This window comes from Corvus cornix, chromosome 7 (assembly GCF_000738735.6).
Source record: "Corvus cornix cornix isolate S_Up_H32 chromosome 7, ASM73873v5, whole genome shotgun sequence".
Classification (NCBI taxonomy): domain Eukaryota; kingdom Metazoa; phylum Chordata; class Aves; order Passeriformes; family Corvidae; genus Corvus; species Corvus cornix.
The window spans coordinates 37,501,159-37,519,710 of NC_046337.1; the positions used below are offsets into that span (position 1 = coordinate 37,501,159).

The 18,552-nt window shown below is 50.3% G+C and overlaps 1 protein-coding gene across 2 annotated transcripts in view; it reads left to right on the forward strand.

Moving 5' to 3' along the window:
• The first annotated feature begins 16,826 nt into the window (after positions 1 to 16,826).
• IQCA1 (IQ motif containing with AAA domain 1) overlaps positions 16,827 to 18,552 on the forward strand; it is a 101,672-nt gene continuing 99,946 nt past the window's right edge. For both annotated transcript variants that reach the window (XM_039555024.1, XM_039555025.1), the window contains exon 1: positions 16,827 to 17,184. In XM_039555024.1, the coding sequence (XP_039410958.1) occupies positions 17,174 to 17,184 (11 nt within the window). In that variant the 5' untranslated portion in view covers positions 16,827 to 17,173. The remainder of the gene's footprint in view (positions 17,185 to 18,552) is intronic.

Here is an 18,552-nt window from a genome sequence, read left to right on the forward strand (position 1 = left end):
AAGAGATCGGGAGGGGGATGAAGGCTTTGACTCCTGAGCCTCAGCGTGGTTTCACTTGGCAGCAACTGAGGGTGCATTCCTTGTGCAGATGGTGCAGCTGCCACTGGCATGGGCAGTCCTAGGAGAACTTCAGGATAACCAGCAGTCAGTGATGACAGCAGCATGTGCATGGAAACCCTCCCAAGAGTCGGGCCTGCTGCACTTGCATCAGTACCATCACCACTCACACCTCGTGTCTCCAGGAACCACACAGCCACGGCAGCTCCTGCCTCGTGGAGCAATACCTGCATCCCTTCTGTTCTCCCCAGCTGATGTTTTGATCTTACTGATGCCTTCAGCAGAGCTCCATCCAACTGGGGGCCAGGAGCTGGCCCGGCACCTCCGTGCCTCCTTTGAAGGCAGCAGCAATATTCACCCTCGCCGAGGGTTGTTAATGAGAGCCTGTTCTCTACTGAGGTGGAAGTACAGCTCTGAAGCCTCCACCAGAGCTCTCCAGACAATGCAGCCACGGGAGGTCTTTCAATAAGAGGAAAGAATCAAAGCTGGGGAGTGACCTGGTCAAATCAGCTGGGGAAGGAGATGTAGGGGGGAGGTGGGAGAGAGCAGGCGCACTGCGAGCGTTGCGGTTTTCTTCCCATGGCCATTGGGCAGCAAAGAACAGTGGCAGAAGAGTTCACAGGTGCTCTCAACATGGGCAAATATCACCTGGAAGGGTTTGCCACCTGTGGGGCTAGAAAGTGCGCCACCAGCATAAGAGAAAAGCAAACTAGAGTGCAATATATGGTATTTATTTATAGTCTCTCCGGACACACCTATGCACACTCGTGTCCCCCCCCGCTTTGCATTCACACTGCATGCACTGAAACCACTCATTAAGTTGAATACATGGACTTCCCTTCTCTCACCCTAAACCTAACCTAGAGGACACCTTGCTGGAGGTGAGGGGAAGAGGGAAAAGGAACAAAAAAGCAGAGGAAAGAGAAATGGACAGGATTTTTGCCATGAGGCCACCAGTGGATCACATAACCACCACCCACTGCAGCAAAGCCCAGGCTGAGCTTTTCCTTCCCAACACACACTTCCACGTTAAGCTGAAGCTGCCACATCCTCCCCATGGAAACCTTTAGAGATGCAACTCACTCACCTTTCTCCCAGAGCAACTCCTCAAGACTCATCCCAGTATTTCCAGATATTTTGGTTTTTGTTGGCATGCTGTAAGCACACCCATTCCTCTCCTTACAACTCCTGCAGCTCTCTGCCCTCATGCTAGAAGTGACCATTTACTATCTGATGACCGACTTCAGTCAGAAACATGGGACACTCCTTTTCCAAGGGCTGTTTGGAGTCCAGGAATGGCTTCTAAAACATATTGCTCTCACTGAGACCACCCACCAAAGTTAAGGCACAGCCTTTTTCTAAAGAGCAATCCTACAAGAATCTGCTACTATGATTTAAATCACTGGGGAGAGGAGATTGGAGGGCAGAGGGGTGAGGAGGGCAAGACTCAAGATGCTCCTGGCTGAGCTCTGCAGAAAAGATGCACCTGCGGGCAGAACTCAGGCTCCTCCCAGAGCCCAAAGCAGCACCAAACCCACAGCTGAATCGTGCCTTCTTTCAGATTTTCAGCCCCTACATCAAAGGACAAAGCCACAAGGGCACAGTCATCTGTCTGACCTGTCCCAGATTTTTTGAACTACCCTGGAAAGCTACTGCAAGGGCTTTAGGGGGGAAAAAAAAATGCTCCTGATAACACAGAAAGCCAGGTTTTAATATTGTGTGCATCATGGTGTGGCTCATAGCAGGGCACAAAACCTGGTTCAGGGGGAAAAAGTCTTTCTGGTAGCCCAGGAGCCTCTAAAAAGGGGAAAAAATGGGACATCACACCGCCAGAAAAACAAGACACACTGACAAACTGACTGCACACGGCTTCCAGGCAGTAAACGAGCCATGGGCAGCCTTAATTTTTAATAAGACATCACCAATTGTGGATTCCAGACCTAAAGAACAGCTCCTGGGGCCAAACCACCAAACCAGGACTGCTTAAATACGCCACGGCTTGTGAAACCTTGCAGAGCAGCGCTCTGAGCTGCTGCTGAGCACGGGATGATTCAGCCTTTGCCACATCCTTCCCTGCACAGCTTTCGAGTGCCAGCCGAGCACAGCGTTTTTCCTGCTGCTGGGCGATTTCAGATCCTTGACCTGCTAATGGTATCACATCTGCTAACTATTATCAGAGGGGGAGAAAGGCTCTCCCTCCTCACTTCCCTGCTCCAACCCAGCGCAGCACCGTGTTGTGTCTGTGAAAGCTGAAAGCAGCCGGGCTGCAATTCAAACAAATCAGATCTAATCGCCCTTATCAGAAGGGTGATAAAATCAGCAAAGCTGAGAGGCTGCAAAAACAGCTGAGAGGCAAAGAGGTATTTCTTGATGGGCACGGAAAGCCAACACCTCCGAAGAGCTGTTTTCCCTGCAGAGACATGGGATCACAGCGGGGCACTGCTGAAGAGAAGTGTCTGTGCGGGTTCTCTGCCATCTTTTGCAGACCTAAGGAATGTTATTTCCCGACCTCTGCTGCTGAGGAGGGCTCTGAGACACAGAGGGCGGTATTCCACAATCCCCCACAGCTCGTAAATTTGGGACAAAGCAGTCACAATCACTGCAGATGGACTGACACCATGCCAGCCAGATGCTCAAGAGGTGCAGCAATGGTCCAAACAGAACTCGGAGACAGATCCAGGTGCTGTGGAGGTGACCACAAGTGTTACTTTGTCAGCACAGCTCCCCAGCCCAGAGCTGGAATCTGGCACAGACACAGAGCTGAAGAGGAGGGTTTCCTGAGTCTCAGACCCCCTTTTAGAGAAGCACAGTGGGGCTCTAAGGGTCAATCCTCTGTCTGCACATAGCAATATCCCACAGCTGGTTCTCTCTGCCTGGTCAGCGAGCCATTGTCAGCTCCTGATCCCCAATTCACCATCTCCGTGACCCTGTACCACAACAGGAACAGTCCTTGGCAGTTTTCCTGCCTTGGGCTGCCCAGACTTTGGGAACCATGCCTGTGATGAGGCTTCAGAGGAACCACCTGGAGCCCTTGGCCAGCTCCAGGAGAACCTCTGCCTTGCTCTGACTCACCTTCCCGTGGCAGAGGAGCCTGAGAAGCATCCAGGAGAAGAGCATTTCGCAGGATGACGCGTGCATGGGCATGCAGACAGACAGGGAACTTCCTGACACACACCCCTGACCCCGCTCCAGCCAGCGTGACGCAAAACAAAGCTCCACTTACCCACTAGCAGGGAATGTCACGCAGGGATGGAAAAATGAGGGTTGGAAGAGACCTCAGGAGGTCACCTAGTCCAGCTCTGTGCCCCGTTGGAAGAGTCAGCACTGTATTATCCCCGTCAGGCACGCATCTAACCTATTCTGAAAGGCCTCTGGTAATAAAAGCAACATATTCCAGGCTTTTGCTATTTATATCCTGATTTCGAGCACTGCTTGGAGAATGGAGGGCACAGAGGGGAATTGCTGCATAATAGCTGGGAACGGCTGCATAATAGCTGAACACTGCATTACTGAAATGTTGCAGGACCCCGGGGGAAGCTGCTGAATAGGTAAGTACCTCTCAGTGCAAAATGTGAGGGCAGGGCCACCAGCAAGGTGACCAGGGCACGTTGGAGTGCCCCAATGGGCCTGGCCAGGCCACCTGGCAGGGTTGTGACATGTGGCAGAGCTGCCCAGGGTGGTGGTGGAGTTCTCTGGAGACATCCAGACACACCTGGATGCGTTCCTGTGTCACCTGCTCCAGGTGACCCAGGGGGGTTGGACTGGAGGATCTCCAGAGGTCCCTTCCAACCCCAATTATCCTCCTTCACTGTGCAAGGTGATCTCAGAGCTGCCTGGGTCCTGCAACCATTGCCTCCCACAGAAGCTGTCCTGACATCCTTCCCAGAGATTAAAAAGCCAGGCAAATAAAAAAATGAAGTCGTGTTCTCAGCTGCATGGGAGAGGAGGTCTCGGCAAGATGGGGGTCTGGGCATATTGACACAAACACGCAGACTTTTGAAAAGAACAGTGGAAATGCTTAGCACAAAATCCCATTAGCAAATAACGGGATTTCTGGGAGCACCATCTGTGCACCACATTGAACGCCCGCCCCGGAGCACGGAGACTGAGGCACGTTGCATACGGAAAGCCAGACAAAAGAATATACAATAATACACAAAGGCAGGCAGAGCACATATAGCATGGGGAAGAAGCCAGAAGAGACTTTTTCCTCCCCATCCTCACAATACCCGAAATCCCATTCCCTTCACAGCCTTCCCACCGTGGCTCCTGAGGCACCTCACGTCCCTTTGCGCCCACTGTGAGGCCCCGTGATGCTGCCACAGAAGGGGAGAAAGAGCTTTGACGTGAATGAGAATCAGCTGACAAACCAAAGCTGTTGAGTGCGAGGCGACACGGAGGTTTAGCCTTGATGATGTTTTTTTCCCCCCTCGGGTGTTTTCCAGGGAGGTCTCCTAAATTTCTAAGGCAAGAGATTACCTGGGAAAGGCTCTGTCTCATTCATGAGCTTCAGCAGCAGCAGAGAAGTCCAGAAGAAGCCACACAGGGGTAACTCTGAAACTAAGCAAGAGAGGATTTGGTGTGAGTGGGTTTTGGAGAGCAAAACAAACCCAACTTCCCAAGTTGGCAACTCGAAGGAGCCCTGTCCAATGACACTCGAGCACCCCTTCTCCTCTGCGCTTCCAAACGTCTCCGTCTTTGTCCGCTCTCCCAAGGGCTCTTCAACAGCCTCCTCCAAAACAGCTATTACAGCAATTACTGCAATTAATTGATTTGCATATCCCCAAAGCCCCATCATTAGTGCAACACAGCCAAGCGTGTTAGTGTTTAATAATATCAATCAACAATTATTCATAACATCCCGCCCCGGCAGACCTAAATATAGAGACAAGCATTCATGCGAAAACAAAAAGGAGGAAAAAAAACCCCCAGCAGCTAAACAAAAGAATTAATTTAGAGCAGAATTAGGATCATAGAAACAAGACAGACTAGAGACAAGGTCAGATGTCTCGCTCCCAGCTGATGTGAGACTCTCCCAACCTGCCTGCTCTCAGTTACTGAGCGAGCTGCAAGTAAATAAAGTGATTTTCTCCTTGTAGTAAACAGCCAGAGAGCTGCACTGAGCACAAACACAGTGGGCTAGAGGCAACAAGAGGTGACTGCCACAGTGTGCTGGCCCTGGTTCAGAACAGCACTTCAGCTAAAGCTCAAGAGGGTCCCCGTTCAGGACAACACTTAAGCATATGCTGAAATTTAAGTACACGCTTACATTCTGCTCGTCCCCGGGCCAGGCACGAGTAAAAGGGAAAGGCTGCTCTCCAGTTTTCCAGGCTTTTTCAGCAGTGCCAGCTGCATCTCCTAGAGACTGCATGCTCTTTGCCAACCTCTGGATTTGGAGCTGCACGGGGATGTGAGGCCAATGTGACACCAAAACCACCAGGATATCAGAGAGCTGACACATCTTCACCATCCAGGGTGTTTTCCAGGGCTTGGATGTGCCCAGATCCCCCAGCCACCCTCTGATCCCACATGTGCTGCTTCGTCGCTCACTTCAGGGAGGGTTTCCACCACCTTCAGCGGCAGGAGGAGGTTTTTACAAGAGCCTGGGCTCAGATTACCTTAATGTAATTAACAGGTATGTTGATCAAGCAAGGAGAACAGATATTGCTCTGAAACAGCGCCAAGAAAATTCAGGCATTCAGCTCCTCCAGTGGTGTAAATTGATGGAGTACAGCAGGCACCAAAAGCAATGGTTTTTACACTGCTGGAGGAACTGGCAAGACCGTGGTGGTACAAAGCCACAGCCTGGCTGCAAGTCCCAGCTTTTCACCAAGCTGGTGGAGTCCTGCTCTGACAACATCCTATTTACTGAAGGAATTAGGCCAGGAGGGGCTCAGGAGGTGCTTCCCACTCTCATGGAGGCAGCCAGACCTGGGCAGGAATGTCCTTAACCTTCATCGCTCACGGCATCCCGACCATCCAGCAGCATCAAAGCCATCTTAATCTTCCTTCATCCTCACCCAGTGCATCCCAAGGTCCCTCAGACAGCTCTGCCAGCACAATTCTGGGGTGGCAAACAGTCCAGATATTGCAGACGGCAGCAGGAAAGATGGACCTGGTGCAGGGAAGGAGCAACTCTACCCTTGCTTCCCACCCTTTGGCACTGAGACAAGCTCTCCAGCACACTTCTCCCTCTGCTTTGGCTCTGTCAATCCCATAGTCAGATCCCAACACTGTAAATCACATCAGCCTGAGCAGAGGACACCCAACTTCCCAGCTCTGGGCCTGGGGCTCCTGTTAAAACTACTGACTGCAGACTAAACAAAGCTTTTTTTACCCTGCCCACAGTCTGGACTCCTAACTGGAGACTCATCCAGCATGAAATCTATTCCCATTCCATCCCTACCCCTCCCTGCCTCCATCGGTGCCGATGCTGGGGGAGATATTGTGCCTCCATGGTAGGAAGGAATAAAACGCAACGTCTCGTTGGCAGCACTCTAAAAAGAAAAAGAAATAAGATTTTAGAGCCCCCTTGCCTTTTGTTGGCCTTCCAACTTCCCCCCAGCGCCTGTAGCCACACACAACGAGCCGGGAGGTGTGCCCAAAGCGGGAGCAGGAAGCAAAGCAAACTACAATTGCAGTAAACCACTTCAAAAAGGCTTCGGTTTCGCTCAGAGTTGCTTGAAAGGAAACTCGACGCCTCATCCTTCATCTTTCACGCGTTTTAAAAGAAACATTAGTCTGATTGTCTGGGTTTTTCTTGGGAAAAGAAGGGTTTCTGGAAGTCGGAGTTTAAAAGCACACCATAAATAGGAAATTGAAATGCTTCCTTACACCCATATTCGGGTTGTTTGTGAAAATCCCCAGCAGCTTTCACTGCCTCCCAACAGCGACTGAGAAATTGTAGGGGAAAAGTAAGACATTAGAGGCCACGCTGCTATTTTCCAGAAGAACGTGGAAGGGGAAATCCAAAACAACTAAGAGCACAACGCTGAGGACCTTAGAGACAAGTTTGCCTGGGGCAAACATCTCCTAACTGCTGTAATTACCGTGAAAGGTCATCAAGGACACCTCCCCGTGCACGCTAGAAAAATTCATGTGAGCATTTCGTGTGTTTAGCACAGCTTTTCTAGCAGAGTTCTGACATTGAGCCACACGAGATGACATCAGCAAGCAGGCATTCCCCTCGCAAAGAGCATGGCTGAGGACGTGAAGCACCTTCCAACTCCTTGCTCTCCTGCTTTTAAACATGGCCATTAACAAGTCCAAAGCGACCAAAAAAACGGGGGTAAAAAGCAAAGGCTGCACACGCATTGACAGCAGGGAGGACAAAAGAGCTCAGTCTGCAAATATAATTGGATTTAAGAGCCAAATTTCTCCCGGGCGCTGGCTGCTGGGAGGCTCTCCTGTGTCTCATGATCCAGCAGGAGCTGGCTCGTGCCCACAGTGCCTATGGGGTGGCAGCCAGATCCCGGCACACGGCAGCTCCGCAGCCCCGGGATGCGCTCCGCTCGCACGCCGACATCCACGCGCTGCTCTGCAGCTTTGGGGGGGCCTTAATGAAAGGCAGATGCAGAGGGAGGTTTGTAGGAATGTTTATCCTTAGGTGCTTCCCTCCACAGGTCCCCACCAAGGAGGGAGAGCCAGAGAATGGGCTGCTGAGGGGTCTCTCCACGGCTTCATCCCTCTCCTGGGACACCCCAGGGACACTCCGAGCAAGGAATCCTTCAAACCCTGCCCTCCTCTCTGCACAGCATCTGGGGCTGGCCACATCTGGCCACAGCACACGCAGGCCTGGCCACCTGGTTTCACCTGTCTCAGGCAGAAGGATTATTTTGGGGCTGGACTGCTTCCTTCAGAGTCCCACATCTCATTTTCAGAGGTGGGAGGGGGAGAAAGCCTTTGACCCGTCGCGGGCCTTTGGGAGGACTCACTGTTGGCATCTGCCTCTCTTGGCAGGATGAGTGTACAGTCATTTAGGCTGGAAGGGATCCTCACAGGCCCATCTGCTCCAAATCCCTGCTCCAAGCAGCAGGAAACAAACCCAGCACGTCCCCTCTGCTTGTGCAGCCAAAGGCACAGGTGCGGGACACCTGTGGGGAGGATGTGGGAAGGATGCAAGAGACCTCAACACAAGAAAAATCCTGCTCTGAGCACTGCGCAGAACAAATCTCCTGGGTGAGAAGAGGCTGCTAAAACACAAATAGTCCTGCCCAAACACCTCCACTCTAACCTCCCTCTCCAGGCACAAAGAGCCCTCCCCAAAAAGCAGGTTTTAGCCCTCAAGTCCCATCCAAAGAAACACTCAGGCAAAGATCTGTGCTTTATCTGCAAAACCAAGTGTCCTCAGTGCTTTTTCTTCTCTAAACTTTACCCCCTTCCTCCTCCCAGACCTGGTGGCATTGTTGAGCACCTCACGAAGCAGGCCTATCCCAGCAAGGGCCCACCTGCTTCACTTACCCCACGTAGCCAACCTGGGGAGAGCTGGAACTGCTGCCTCAAAGGTGTCCCACCACCACCCACTGGTGTCAAATAAAGAAAACGCTGCAAAGCCACTGTTCAACTGAGCAAATTCACCTGTTTCATACTTTGCGATGCAGGAAGCAGAAAAAAGCCCTTCTCCAACTCAGACCAAACCTTTCGCTGTGCTCATTCCCAGTGACAACCCCGCAGCAGTTATGAGCTGTTCCTTCTCTGGCCTTTTTATTTCATTCCATCACACCAAAAGCAGAGCCAGGCCTGGAAATTAAATTGCACCCACCAGTTCCATTCATAAATTTGGCTGCACGACCACAAAGTGAGCTATTGTTGTTATTTCTCACAGTTTACCACCTCCAAGCCAAGGAGTATTGTTTTTATTGCTATTGTGAGAACAAGAGCAAGGGAAAAAAATAATCTTAAGCTTCCCTTCCCCTCCCAATCAAATATAATAGAGGAAAAAAAAAAAAACCTCAACAGGGCGGATGTTGGATCCTCAAGGATTTTTTTTTTTGGGAGCTATCTACAGGAGCTCAGCCTGGTGCTGCAGGTTTCTGAATCTGAATTTTTATCAATGGGCTGCGCTAGGTCCATTTGAAAAGCTGGCAGGTGTTCGAACAATGAAGCAGGGCTGCCTCTACATCTGGGCCACAAAAGTCATCGCTGTGTTTACAAGAAACAGGATAAGCAGGAAAACATCCTGCCACAGGCACCTAAAAAGCTGCAGCCCCTTGTCATTCTTTTTTTTTTTTTCTCACACTGGGCTGTTTATTTATAGCACGAGAAGTTGAACAGGGAGGAGGAAAAAAGAAGTGAGAGGTTTCTCACTCATTTCCACGCAGGAGTGACGCACGTGCAACGTGGCAGGCGCTGTGCTCGTATTGTCCCTTCAGCTCTGGGTGGGATCTCATTAACCCCTCGGCTCTGCCTGCAGTTAATTAATGATCAGGGCACTGCCTGCTGGGTTTGCTTCATCGATGCCACCGTGTCAGTTAAACCTGACTCATTCTGGGACACCCCAGAGGGAAACTGAGTCACCACATGCTGGAAATAATGTTCCCAGAACCTAAACTCACAGAGATTATGTGGGGGGGGGGATCAGGGAAATTCCTCATCCTCAGCACTTTAGGTTGATCCTGAGAGCCAGCAGAGCAAGAGGCTCTTCTAGAACTTGGAGAAGACATAGAGGAGCCCCTCTGAAGGAGCTTCTTCCTTTGCACAGTGCCCCAAACACATCTGCAGAAACCAAAGGTTGCCACCAAATTTCAGCTGCTGATGGCTTGTGGCCCCCTACAGAATTTTGGGGTTTCTTTCTCATGACATTTTGCTCTGCTTGCTTTCAACTTTTAAGTTTTAAACAAAGCAGGAAACATCCCATTTAGTAACAAGATATTTTTTTTTTTTTAAATCAAATTCATTCAAATTCATTGAAGATGCACCACAATGAAACCTCCAAAATGTTTCTCACCATCCTTAAGAGCAACTCGGGAAGCTCCAAGGTATCTCTGCCTTCCAGATGAACATTTTGTGACTCAAGTCATCTTTATGTCCAGGAAAATTAAGTATTCCCTCACCTCATGTCCTCTCTTCCCTGCTTTAATAGTTTCACTTCTGGAAGCCTTCAGAACACCCCAGTTAGAGCCCCCCTCTCAGAAAGCTGGGGAAATGAGAGCTGAGTGAGCTGCCCAGCCTCTCATGGAGTTTGACTTCCTTGCTTTTGAGCTGAGTCAAAGAGGATTAACTCAACAGGTGTTTTACTGGAGAGTGGGAGGGAAAACAGAACAAAACACAATGAAACAACTGCCTACGTGCACGAATGGCAGATGAATTCCTCCTCCTTTTCTGAGGAATGAACTGCTAAAGCAGATGGCAAACATCCCCTTCTCCTCCAGCCCTGAGTCACTCTCAGTTCTGGCTTTAAACACTTCAAGTCTCAGAGCTCAAATGCTTCCCTTCGGTCAGGTCTAGAAGGGGATCTTCCTGATGCAGACTTGAACTTCTGAAGGGTTGAGCTGCTTCCACTGCCCCTGACTCGTGGTCTTCTGCACCCTGGTCATGCTCAGAGACACCAGTTGGAGTGCAAAGGACTTTCCAGCAGCCTCCGTGCCTTGTGCATTGAGTAGGATGGCTGAAGCCCGGACTGCTGCCCTGTAAATTCATGGTAACACCTTACAGCTCTTTTTTCATCAGCAGAAAGACCATCAGACAGCACAGGAATAAACAGAGACCGGCATCTTCCTCCCCTTTGGGCCATGGAAGGCAAGTTATGAGTCGCTGGTCTGATTTCTCATCAACCCAGGGCTCTCCAGCTGGTCCCACCAAAGCTCCTATTGGCCACAGCATGAGACAAGGGGACTTGGGTCAGCTAAAATCCCACTGCAGCTGGAGGGAGCAGACAGCAGCTGAGGCTGTGTAGTGTTTGCATGAGAATTTCTTGAAGCTTTCAGTGATTCATGTGCACACAGAACCGGTATTAACAGCCAAACTTTGTCATTTTGCCATCAAAATCATGAGAAAAGCACATAAAACACTTCAGATTGCTGATGGTGAGCCTGTAAAGTGAGGAAGTGGTCAGAGGATCTGTGTATCTTAGCAGAACTGAAAAGAGTCTGTCTAGAAGTGCCATTCCACAGGCCATACTGAATATATCTTCACAAGAAATGCTACTTATTTCCAATATTTGGGTTGCAGGATGATATAGAAGCGAACTTTGCCCCTCAAAGTGACTAAAGCTTGACAGAGGGTTTGTGTGAATTTATTAAAAACTCCTGAGCTGAAGCCAAACATTCAAGCCAACCAAAGTCTGCTTACAAATTACTTGGATAATTGCCAGAATCCCGAGTCTGATGCCTTTTTCTGTTTCTTTCTCACCCAAAAAACATCTGGCGAGTGTTGCCAGTCTGTATTGACTGCTCCCTTGGTGCTGTAGGCATCTCTAGGAACAGCATCCTCTAGAATTAAATAGCTGAGCACTGACGAACTGTTGTCAATGCAGAATAAAATCAATATGCTCCCTGTTGTGCCATAATGATACAGAGCTGGCACTATTTGAACCAGCTTCTTTGGAAAGCTTTAATTTTATCAAACAACACTCTTTCAGGAGAGATGATTTGGGGTTTTGCTTTTTAACAAAGAGGGAAGTGGAGTGCGGCACACGGCACTTAATATCTGGCTGAGATTTAAAACGCATGCTCCTTATGAAGTGTGACATTTTATCCCTAAAGCCACAGGAACATTTCCCACATTTAAGTGATAGAGGGAAAATTCTTCAAATTAGATTTGAACTTTATACCTTCTAATTCTGCTGCAATCCTCCTCCGCCATGTACCACGCTCGGGCCTGATGAACACGCTGTTATATCAAAGCCTAACAGACCTGAGTGCTGACAAATCCCCTTCACTTAGCCTGGAAGTCAGCAGCAAACCTCCTGGAGATCCAGGAGTCAGTGTTAACTGGAAAAAATAGCCCCACCACTGGTCACAAGGCTAAATGAAGTGGTCAGTGCACCCCTCCTGGGTGTCACCGTGAGCTGGAAGCCAGCACAGAGGCCACATGGCTGACCCAAGTCCCCGAGGTTTGCAAAGAGCCACCCAGAGCTCCTTTACTCACTTCTATCCAAGCCTGAAGGAAAACCAAAGACCCATCTGCAAGGAAGTCATGGTCAGAGGGAGGGAGCACCTCTCCTGCTAAGGTGTGCTGCAAGAGCTGGGGGTGTTTATCTGGAGAAGAGAAAGTTCCAGGGAGACCTCAGAGCCCTAAAGAGGCTCCAAGAGATCTAGAGAGGGACTTTGGACAAGGGCCTGGAGTGCCAGGACAAGGGGGAATGGTTTTAAACCAAAAGAGGGCAGGGTTAGATGGGATATTGGGAAGGAATTAGGGTGGGGAGTCCCCGGCATAGGGTGCACAGAAAAGCTGTGGCTGCCCCATCCCTGGAAGTGTCCAAGATCAGGTTGGATGAAGCTTGGAGCAACCTGGGATAGTGGGTGGAATGGGATGATCTTTAAGCTCCCTTCCAACCCAAACCATTATGGGATTCTGTAAAGCCCTGAGCAACAAATCCCCAGGCTTGCCCACCACAAGGTCCTGCTTCGCACTTTCCAGACTCAGAGGTTTGCTGTGCAACTCAGTGTCAACCAGGTCCCCATTTGGGGACAGCTCTCCTGCTGTAATGCTGTCACAGCCACGGGCCCTTGTGGGAGAGCTCCTCTGTTGAGCCCTTCAGGATGAGAGGAACCCACAAGGATCATCAGGCCCAGCTCCTGGCCCTGCACAGGACACCCCAACAATCCCACCCTGTGCCCCAGAGCCCCTTCAGAGGAAGCTGCAGACCCCGGTGAGGTCTGACCTCAGTGTCCTCCAGGCTGAACAAGCCAAGTACCCTCAGCTGCTCCTTCTACAGCCCCTTCACCATCTTCTGTCCCTCCTTTGGATGCTCTCTGACAGCTTTAGATCTTTCTTATCTAAAACTGCCCCAGCACTTGAGGTGAGGCCAGCCCAGCCCAGAGCAGAGCAGGACAATCCTCTCCCGGGCCTGGCTGGCCATGCTGGGCCTGATCCCCCGGGACAGGGATGTCCCTCCTGGCTCCAGGGCACTGCTGACTCGGATCCAACTGGCCACTGACCAGGATCCCCATGTCCCTGCTGCTCTCCAGCCTCTCATTCCCCACTGTGCCCATGCACCCAAGGCTGCCCCATCCCAGCTGCAGAATGCAGCACTTTGTTAAGCTTCACACAGCTGGTGATTGCCCAGCCTCACAGAGCACATCCCACCCTACATCCCAGGCTCTCACACCCATTCTGTCCCCACACAGCAAACACAATCCTGGACTCCCAAGAGGTGGCCCAAAGCCTCAGCTCACCATGGACAGAGGAAGCCCTGACCCACAGCCTCTCCCTTTGCATCTCTCTGGGCCTGCAACACTCACGAAAAACCCACCCCACCTTCCACCCTGTGCCTCGAGGGGCAGTCCAGACCTCTGGAAGTGCTTTCAAATACAAGTTGCAAAGGCAGGACGTTATTCCCATTACGTTGCTTGCTTTCCTTAAGCCCTGCTCAGTAACAGACAGGTGCACTAAGCTCCTTGCCAGGGACCCACGTCGAGAGGAACAAGACCCTCCAGTTTCACATTTTACCCCCTTTGTAAGCTCACCAGTCACCTCTTAAGCTCGTAATAAAAGCCTTTTTTGAAAAATGATGGCGCCCAGTTTCCAAGGCAGCAGGACTTTTAAGCCTGTGTTTGCAAGAGCCTAAGGAATGAGAGATGCCAAAAGGCACAGGCTGTATAAAACCCGTCCCCTATTCCTGCTGGACAGATCAAATAACACAGTCGGAGTTTTTAATGCAACACGAGCGGAACGAGGAAGTGGCCAGTGATGCTGTACAAAAAATGTACAACGAGTGGGATAACAACTACAAATCCCTTTAATCTCTGGGCTTACCTCGACATCTCAGACTGGTTGGTGCCTGCAGGGATTATCGGAGACGTGTGATTCCTGAATGGAAAGAGGGAGATGCTTCATGGTGTTCACTGACCATCAGTGGTCTGCTGGACCTCAGCTGCAATTCAGCCTGCAGTGACCACACAATGCCAGAATCATTTTGGCCAGAAAAGACCTCCAAGATCATCAAATCCAACCTGTGACCAACACCCGCCTTGTCACCCAGCCCAGAGCACTGAGTGCCATGTCCAGGAGATCCTTGGACACCTCCAGGCATGGGCACTCCACCACCTCCCTGGGCAGCCCCTTCCAATGCCTGACCACCCTTTCCATGAAGAAATTCCTCCTGATGTCCAACCTGAGCCTCTCCTGGCACAGCTTGATGCTGTTTCCCTTCATCCTGTCACAGTTTCCTGGGACTGGAGCCCCACTTCCCCCCTGGCTGCCCCCTCCTGTCAGGGAGTTGTGCAGAGCCACAAGGTCCCCCCTGAGCCTCCTGTTCTCCAGGATGAGCTTTGAGGACAGCACAGCCCAGGCAGACCTGTGTCCTCTCACTTCAAATTACTGAAAAGCTCAAGGACTCAACTGGAAACCAACAGCAAACCAGAACATCTCCAACTCCCTGCTTTCTCCATTTATAAACGTCTATTTTCTGAGGCTAAACCAATTACTTATTCTCAGTCATACACAGCTCCCATTTCAGCTCAAAAACAGGTTCCTTTCCCATGGAAAAAAAAAAAATCGACTCTACTCATTTCATAATTAATTTTACTGCATGACTTTTCCCAGCAACACAACTCTTTTTTTTTCCCAAGTTCTCTACAAACTGATGAAAATGAAAATCCCCCCAGCCTCCCTGCACACTCTCATGTACATCACTTCTTTGTAGCTTAATTTCCCATTTTTAAAAGGAAGACATTTGCTTTCCTCCAGCTTTTTTTTGGGGGGGAATGGAGAAGGCAGGTGGGGAAGTGAGCAACGAGCATTATTTCATCGTTAATACAGCTTCCAGCACAATAAAGACAATCTTGTGCACTGTGACAACGAGGTGCTAACAGAGGGCAATAAATTCAAATTAATAATTAACATCCACGCCTTATCAGGCCATCTCGGTGCTCTCATTTCAGTTGCTTCGGAAATGTTCCTACTTTTTTACTGCACACACATGCAATAGGTCAGTCAGTCCTTAAAACCACACACGCTGATGGAGACAGCACTGCTGGGACTCTGCAGGTAAAACTTCTGGCTGAAAAAACACAGTTTGGCATAAAAAGTGGGGTATGAATGCCAGCATTCATGGAAATAAATATGCAAGGTTCCTATCTGGGCAGCAAAGACTGGAATATGTTATTAAAATAGAACAAAACACAAGGTACTTACTGCATGTGAGACCCTCCTGACCCACACATGGATGAGGATCAAGCACTAGAAGGAAACAGACAAATTTCTCATGTGAAATTTCAGCGTGAAGAACCACTTTGATATCAACACAGCAAATTACAAGAGGATTTTACAGCATTTTTCAGCCTCAGCACGAAGAAAATGCAACAGGTTCTCCTAAAAAAACCCCACTGATCCAATACACTTAAAGAAATTATATGCTGGGCACAGTCATCATGTGACTTGAAAAATAATATCCTTAGATGCTTTTATTATCGTCTTCAAGATTCATGTTTTCAAGATTTTCCTCCAAAACCAGGGGGGGCCTAGGAACTTTATTTCAAAAACTTGATAGCCAAGAGTCTCACCTAATCATGTGAACTGGGGCTTCAAGGGGGGGAAAAATAAAAGGAATGCAGACACACAGAGATATGTGGCAAAATATATGATCACTGGCAAAACACTCATTCTCCCAAACTTCTTGCTTTTTCCCTTCTCGCTGGCTCTGTGGAGGAGTGCATTTTCCCCAAAAAACCTGTGATCCTGTCCTCTGAACTGGTTTTTAAGTGGTAAGGGAATGGAAGACCACTAGAAAGTTGCCTTGATAGGTGTGTGGGGAAAGAAAAAGGGAAAAGAAAGAAAAAGGGAAAAGAAAGGGAAGATGAAAGAAAGAGAGGGATGGAGGAAAGGAAAAGGAAAAGGAAAAGGAAAAGGAAAAGGAAAAGGAAAAGGAAAAGGAAAAGGAAAAGGAAAAGGAAAAGGAAAAGGAAAAGGAAAAGGAAAAGGAAAAGGAAAAGGAAAAGGAAAAGGAAAAGGAAAAGGAAAAGGAAAAGGAAAAGGAAAAGGAAAAGGAAAAGGAAAAGAGTCCTTGGGGGGTAAAATAACAGGGAGGGCGGAAGAAAAATAAGGAGAAAAAAAGAAATTATGGGAAAAGGGAAGAAAAGGGGGGGGGAGAGTAAAATATAGGAAAGGGGAGAAAAGGGGGGGAAAGGAAAATACAGGAAAGGGGGGGAAAAGGAAAATAAAGGGAGGGAAATAAGGGGGGGGAGGGAAACTAACGGGGGAAGGATGAAAGTAACGGGGAAAAAAATGAAACTAATGGGGCACAGTGAAATGGGGGGGGGGGGGGTTGAGAGACACGACACTGAGGATGACCATGGACGCTTTTAAACTAAAAACCAAGAAAATACCTAGATTAGGTACACGGAAGAAATCCTTCCCTGGGAGGGTGGGCAGGCCCTGGCACAGGGTGCCCAGAGCAGCTGTGGCTGCCCCTGGATCCCTGCAGTGCCCAAGGCCAGGCTGGACATTGGGGCTTGGAGCAGCCTGGGACAGTGGGAAGTGTCCCTGCCCGTGGCAGGGGGTGGAACGGGATGAGCTTTAAAGTCCCTTCCAACCCAAACCATCCCGTGATTCTGTGGGGGAGGGGGGGGGGAAGAAAAGGTGGGAAAAAAAGGGGGTCAAAGCTTGAAGCTCCCTTTTCTCCGAGGAGAAGCCGCGGGCAGAGCTCGGCCCCCCCGGGCCGTGTCCACGGTAACGCCGCGACCGCCGCTTCCTCAGACGGCCGCGGGCGGCTCGGCCGGGCTCGGGCCGTGTTGGTGCCGGCCCAGCGGGACTCGGGCTCGGTGCCCCTCGCTCCGGGGCCCTGCCGGTGCCGGTGCCAGCCCAGCGGGACTCGGGCTCGGTGCCCCCGCTCCGGGGCCCTGCCGGTGCCGGTGCCAGCCCAGCGGGACTCGGGCTCGGCCCCTCGCTCCGGGGCCCTGCCGGTGCCGGTGCCCCTCGTCGTGGGCTCCCTCTCGGTGCCGACCCAGCCCTCAGCATGTCCCAGGCGTGAGTACCTCGGGGCGCGGCGGCTGAGGGGGAAAAAATCCCCTCAGAGAGGGTAAAACACAGCCCGGGGGGAGGCGGGTTCACCCCACAAAGCGACGGCGTCATCTCAGGAAAACCAGGCAAATATTAATATTATCCACTCAGGCCCTTTTTTTGCAGGAAGTTCCTCTCTTGCAGCCCACAGCTCGCGCGTCATGTCTTGTTTCCCCCCAGTAATTTCAGCACAGCGCAAAGCTTTTACGAGTTCGTCTGCAATAACCAGACAGCAATGACGGCATTGGATCAAAGTGCCTGCGAGGAGCTGTGCTCGTTCCCCCAGAAACATCACTCCAAGCCCACATATTAAGCAAGTATTACGATTATTATTGGTGCTGTGCTACAGTGCTGGGAGCTGAACTGTGAGCATCTTGCATGATGTTATCCATCAGTGTTGTGCTGTTTGCTGCTTCCAGCACCGGCAGCACAGCCCAGTTTGGGGAGGCTCTTTTTCCCAGTTCTGAGCTGGATATGGCTTGTTCAAGTTCAATAAATAACAGTACATTAGAGAAAAAAAAAAATTAAACACCTCCTGGGTATTTGCTACCTCCTTCTGCTCCTCTCCTTCACACTCAAATCTGACCATATCCAAACTGCTGCCCCAGCAGGTTGTGAGCAAAGCCTTTCCTGGCATCTTTGCCATGGTCTCCTTCCTCTGGCCTCAGTGCTACCAACCTCAAAGCCCCGTTTCTTTTGCTCAGTATCCTCTTTCCAAACTCCCAGCTTTTTGTCAGGTAAAACCCCCTCAGATTCTAAAACATCCTTCCAAGTTCATAACCAGAGCAGCTCTCCTCGTCACCAACAGCTTGGGTTTCATAGAACTATTAAGGTTGGACAAGACCTGCAAGATTTCCAAGTCCAAGCTTCAACCAAACACCACCAAAACATATCATTAAGTGCCACATCTACTTCCAGGGATGGTGACTCCACCATTTCCCTGGGCAGCCTGTTCCAATGCTTAACCATTCTTTCAGTGAAGAAATTTTTCCTATTATCCAATCTAAACCTTTCCTGGCTTAACTGAAGGCTGTTTCCTCTTATCCTAGCACCAGTTGCCTGGGAAAAGAGGCTGAGCCCCAGCTCACCACGGCCTCCTTTCAGGCAGCTGCACAGAGCAGTCAGGTTTCCCCTGAGATTGTTTTCTCCAGCCTTCTTTTCTCCCCTCCTGCCTCCACACAGTGGTAGCCCCAGCCATACACCACTGAAAACTCCACTGCTTTCCAGCCAGGCAGCTCCTTGCTTCAGGAGAGAAAGGTGGGGTGAGAGGAATAAAGAACAACATCCCCAAGGGCAGGGCAGAGACTGTCTGGGGCTGTGTCCGAGGACAGATCC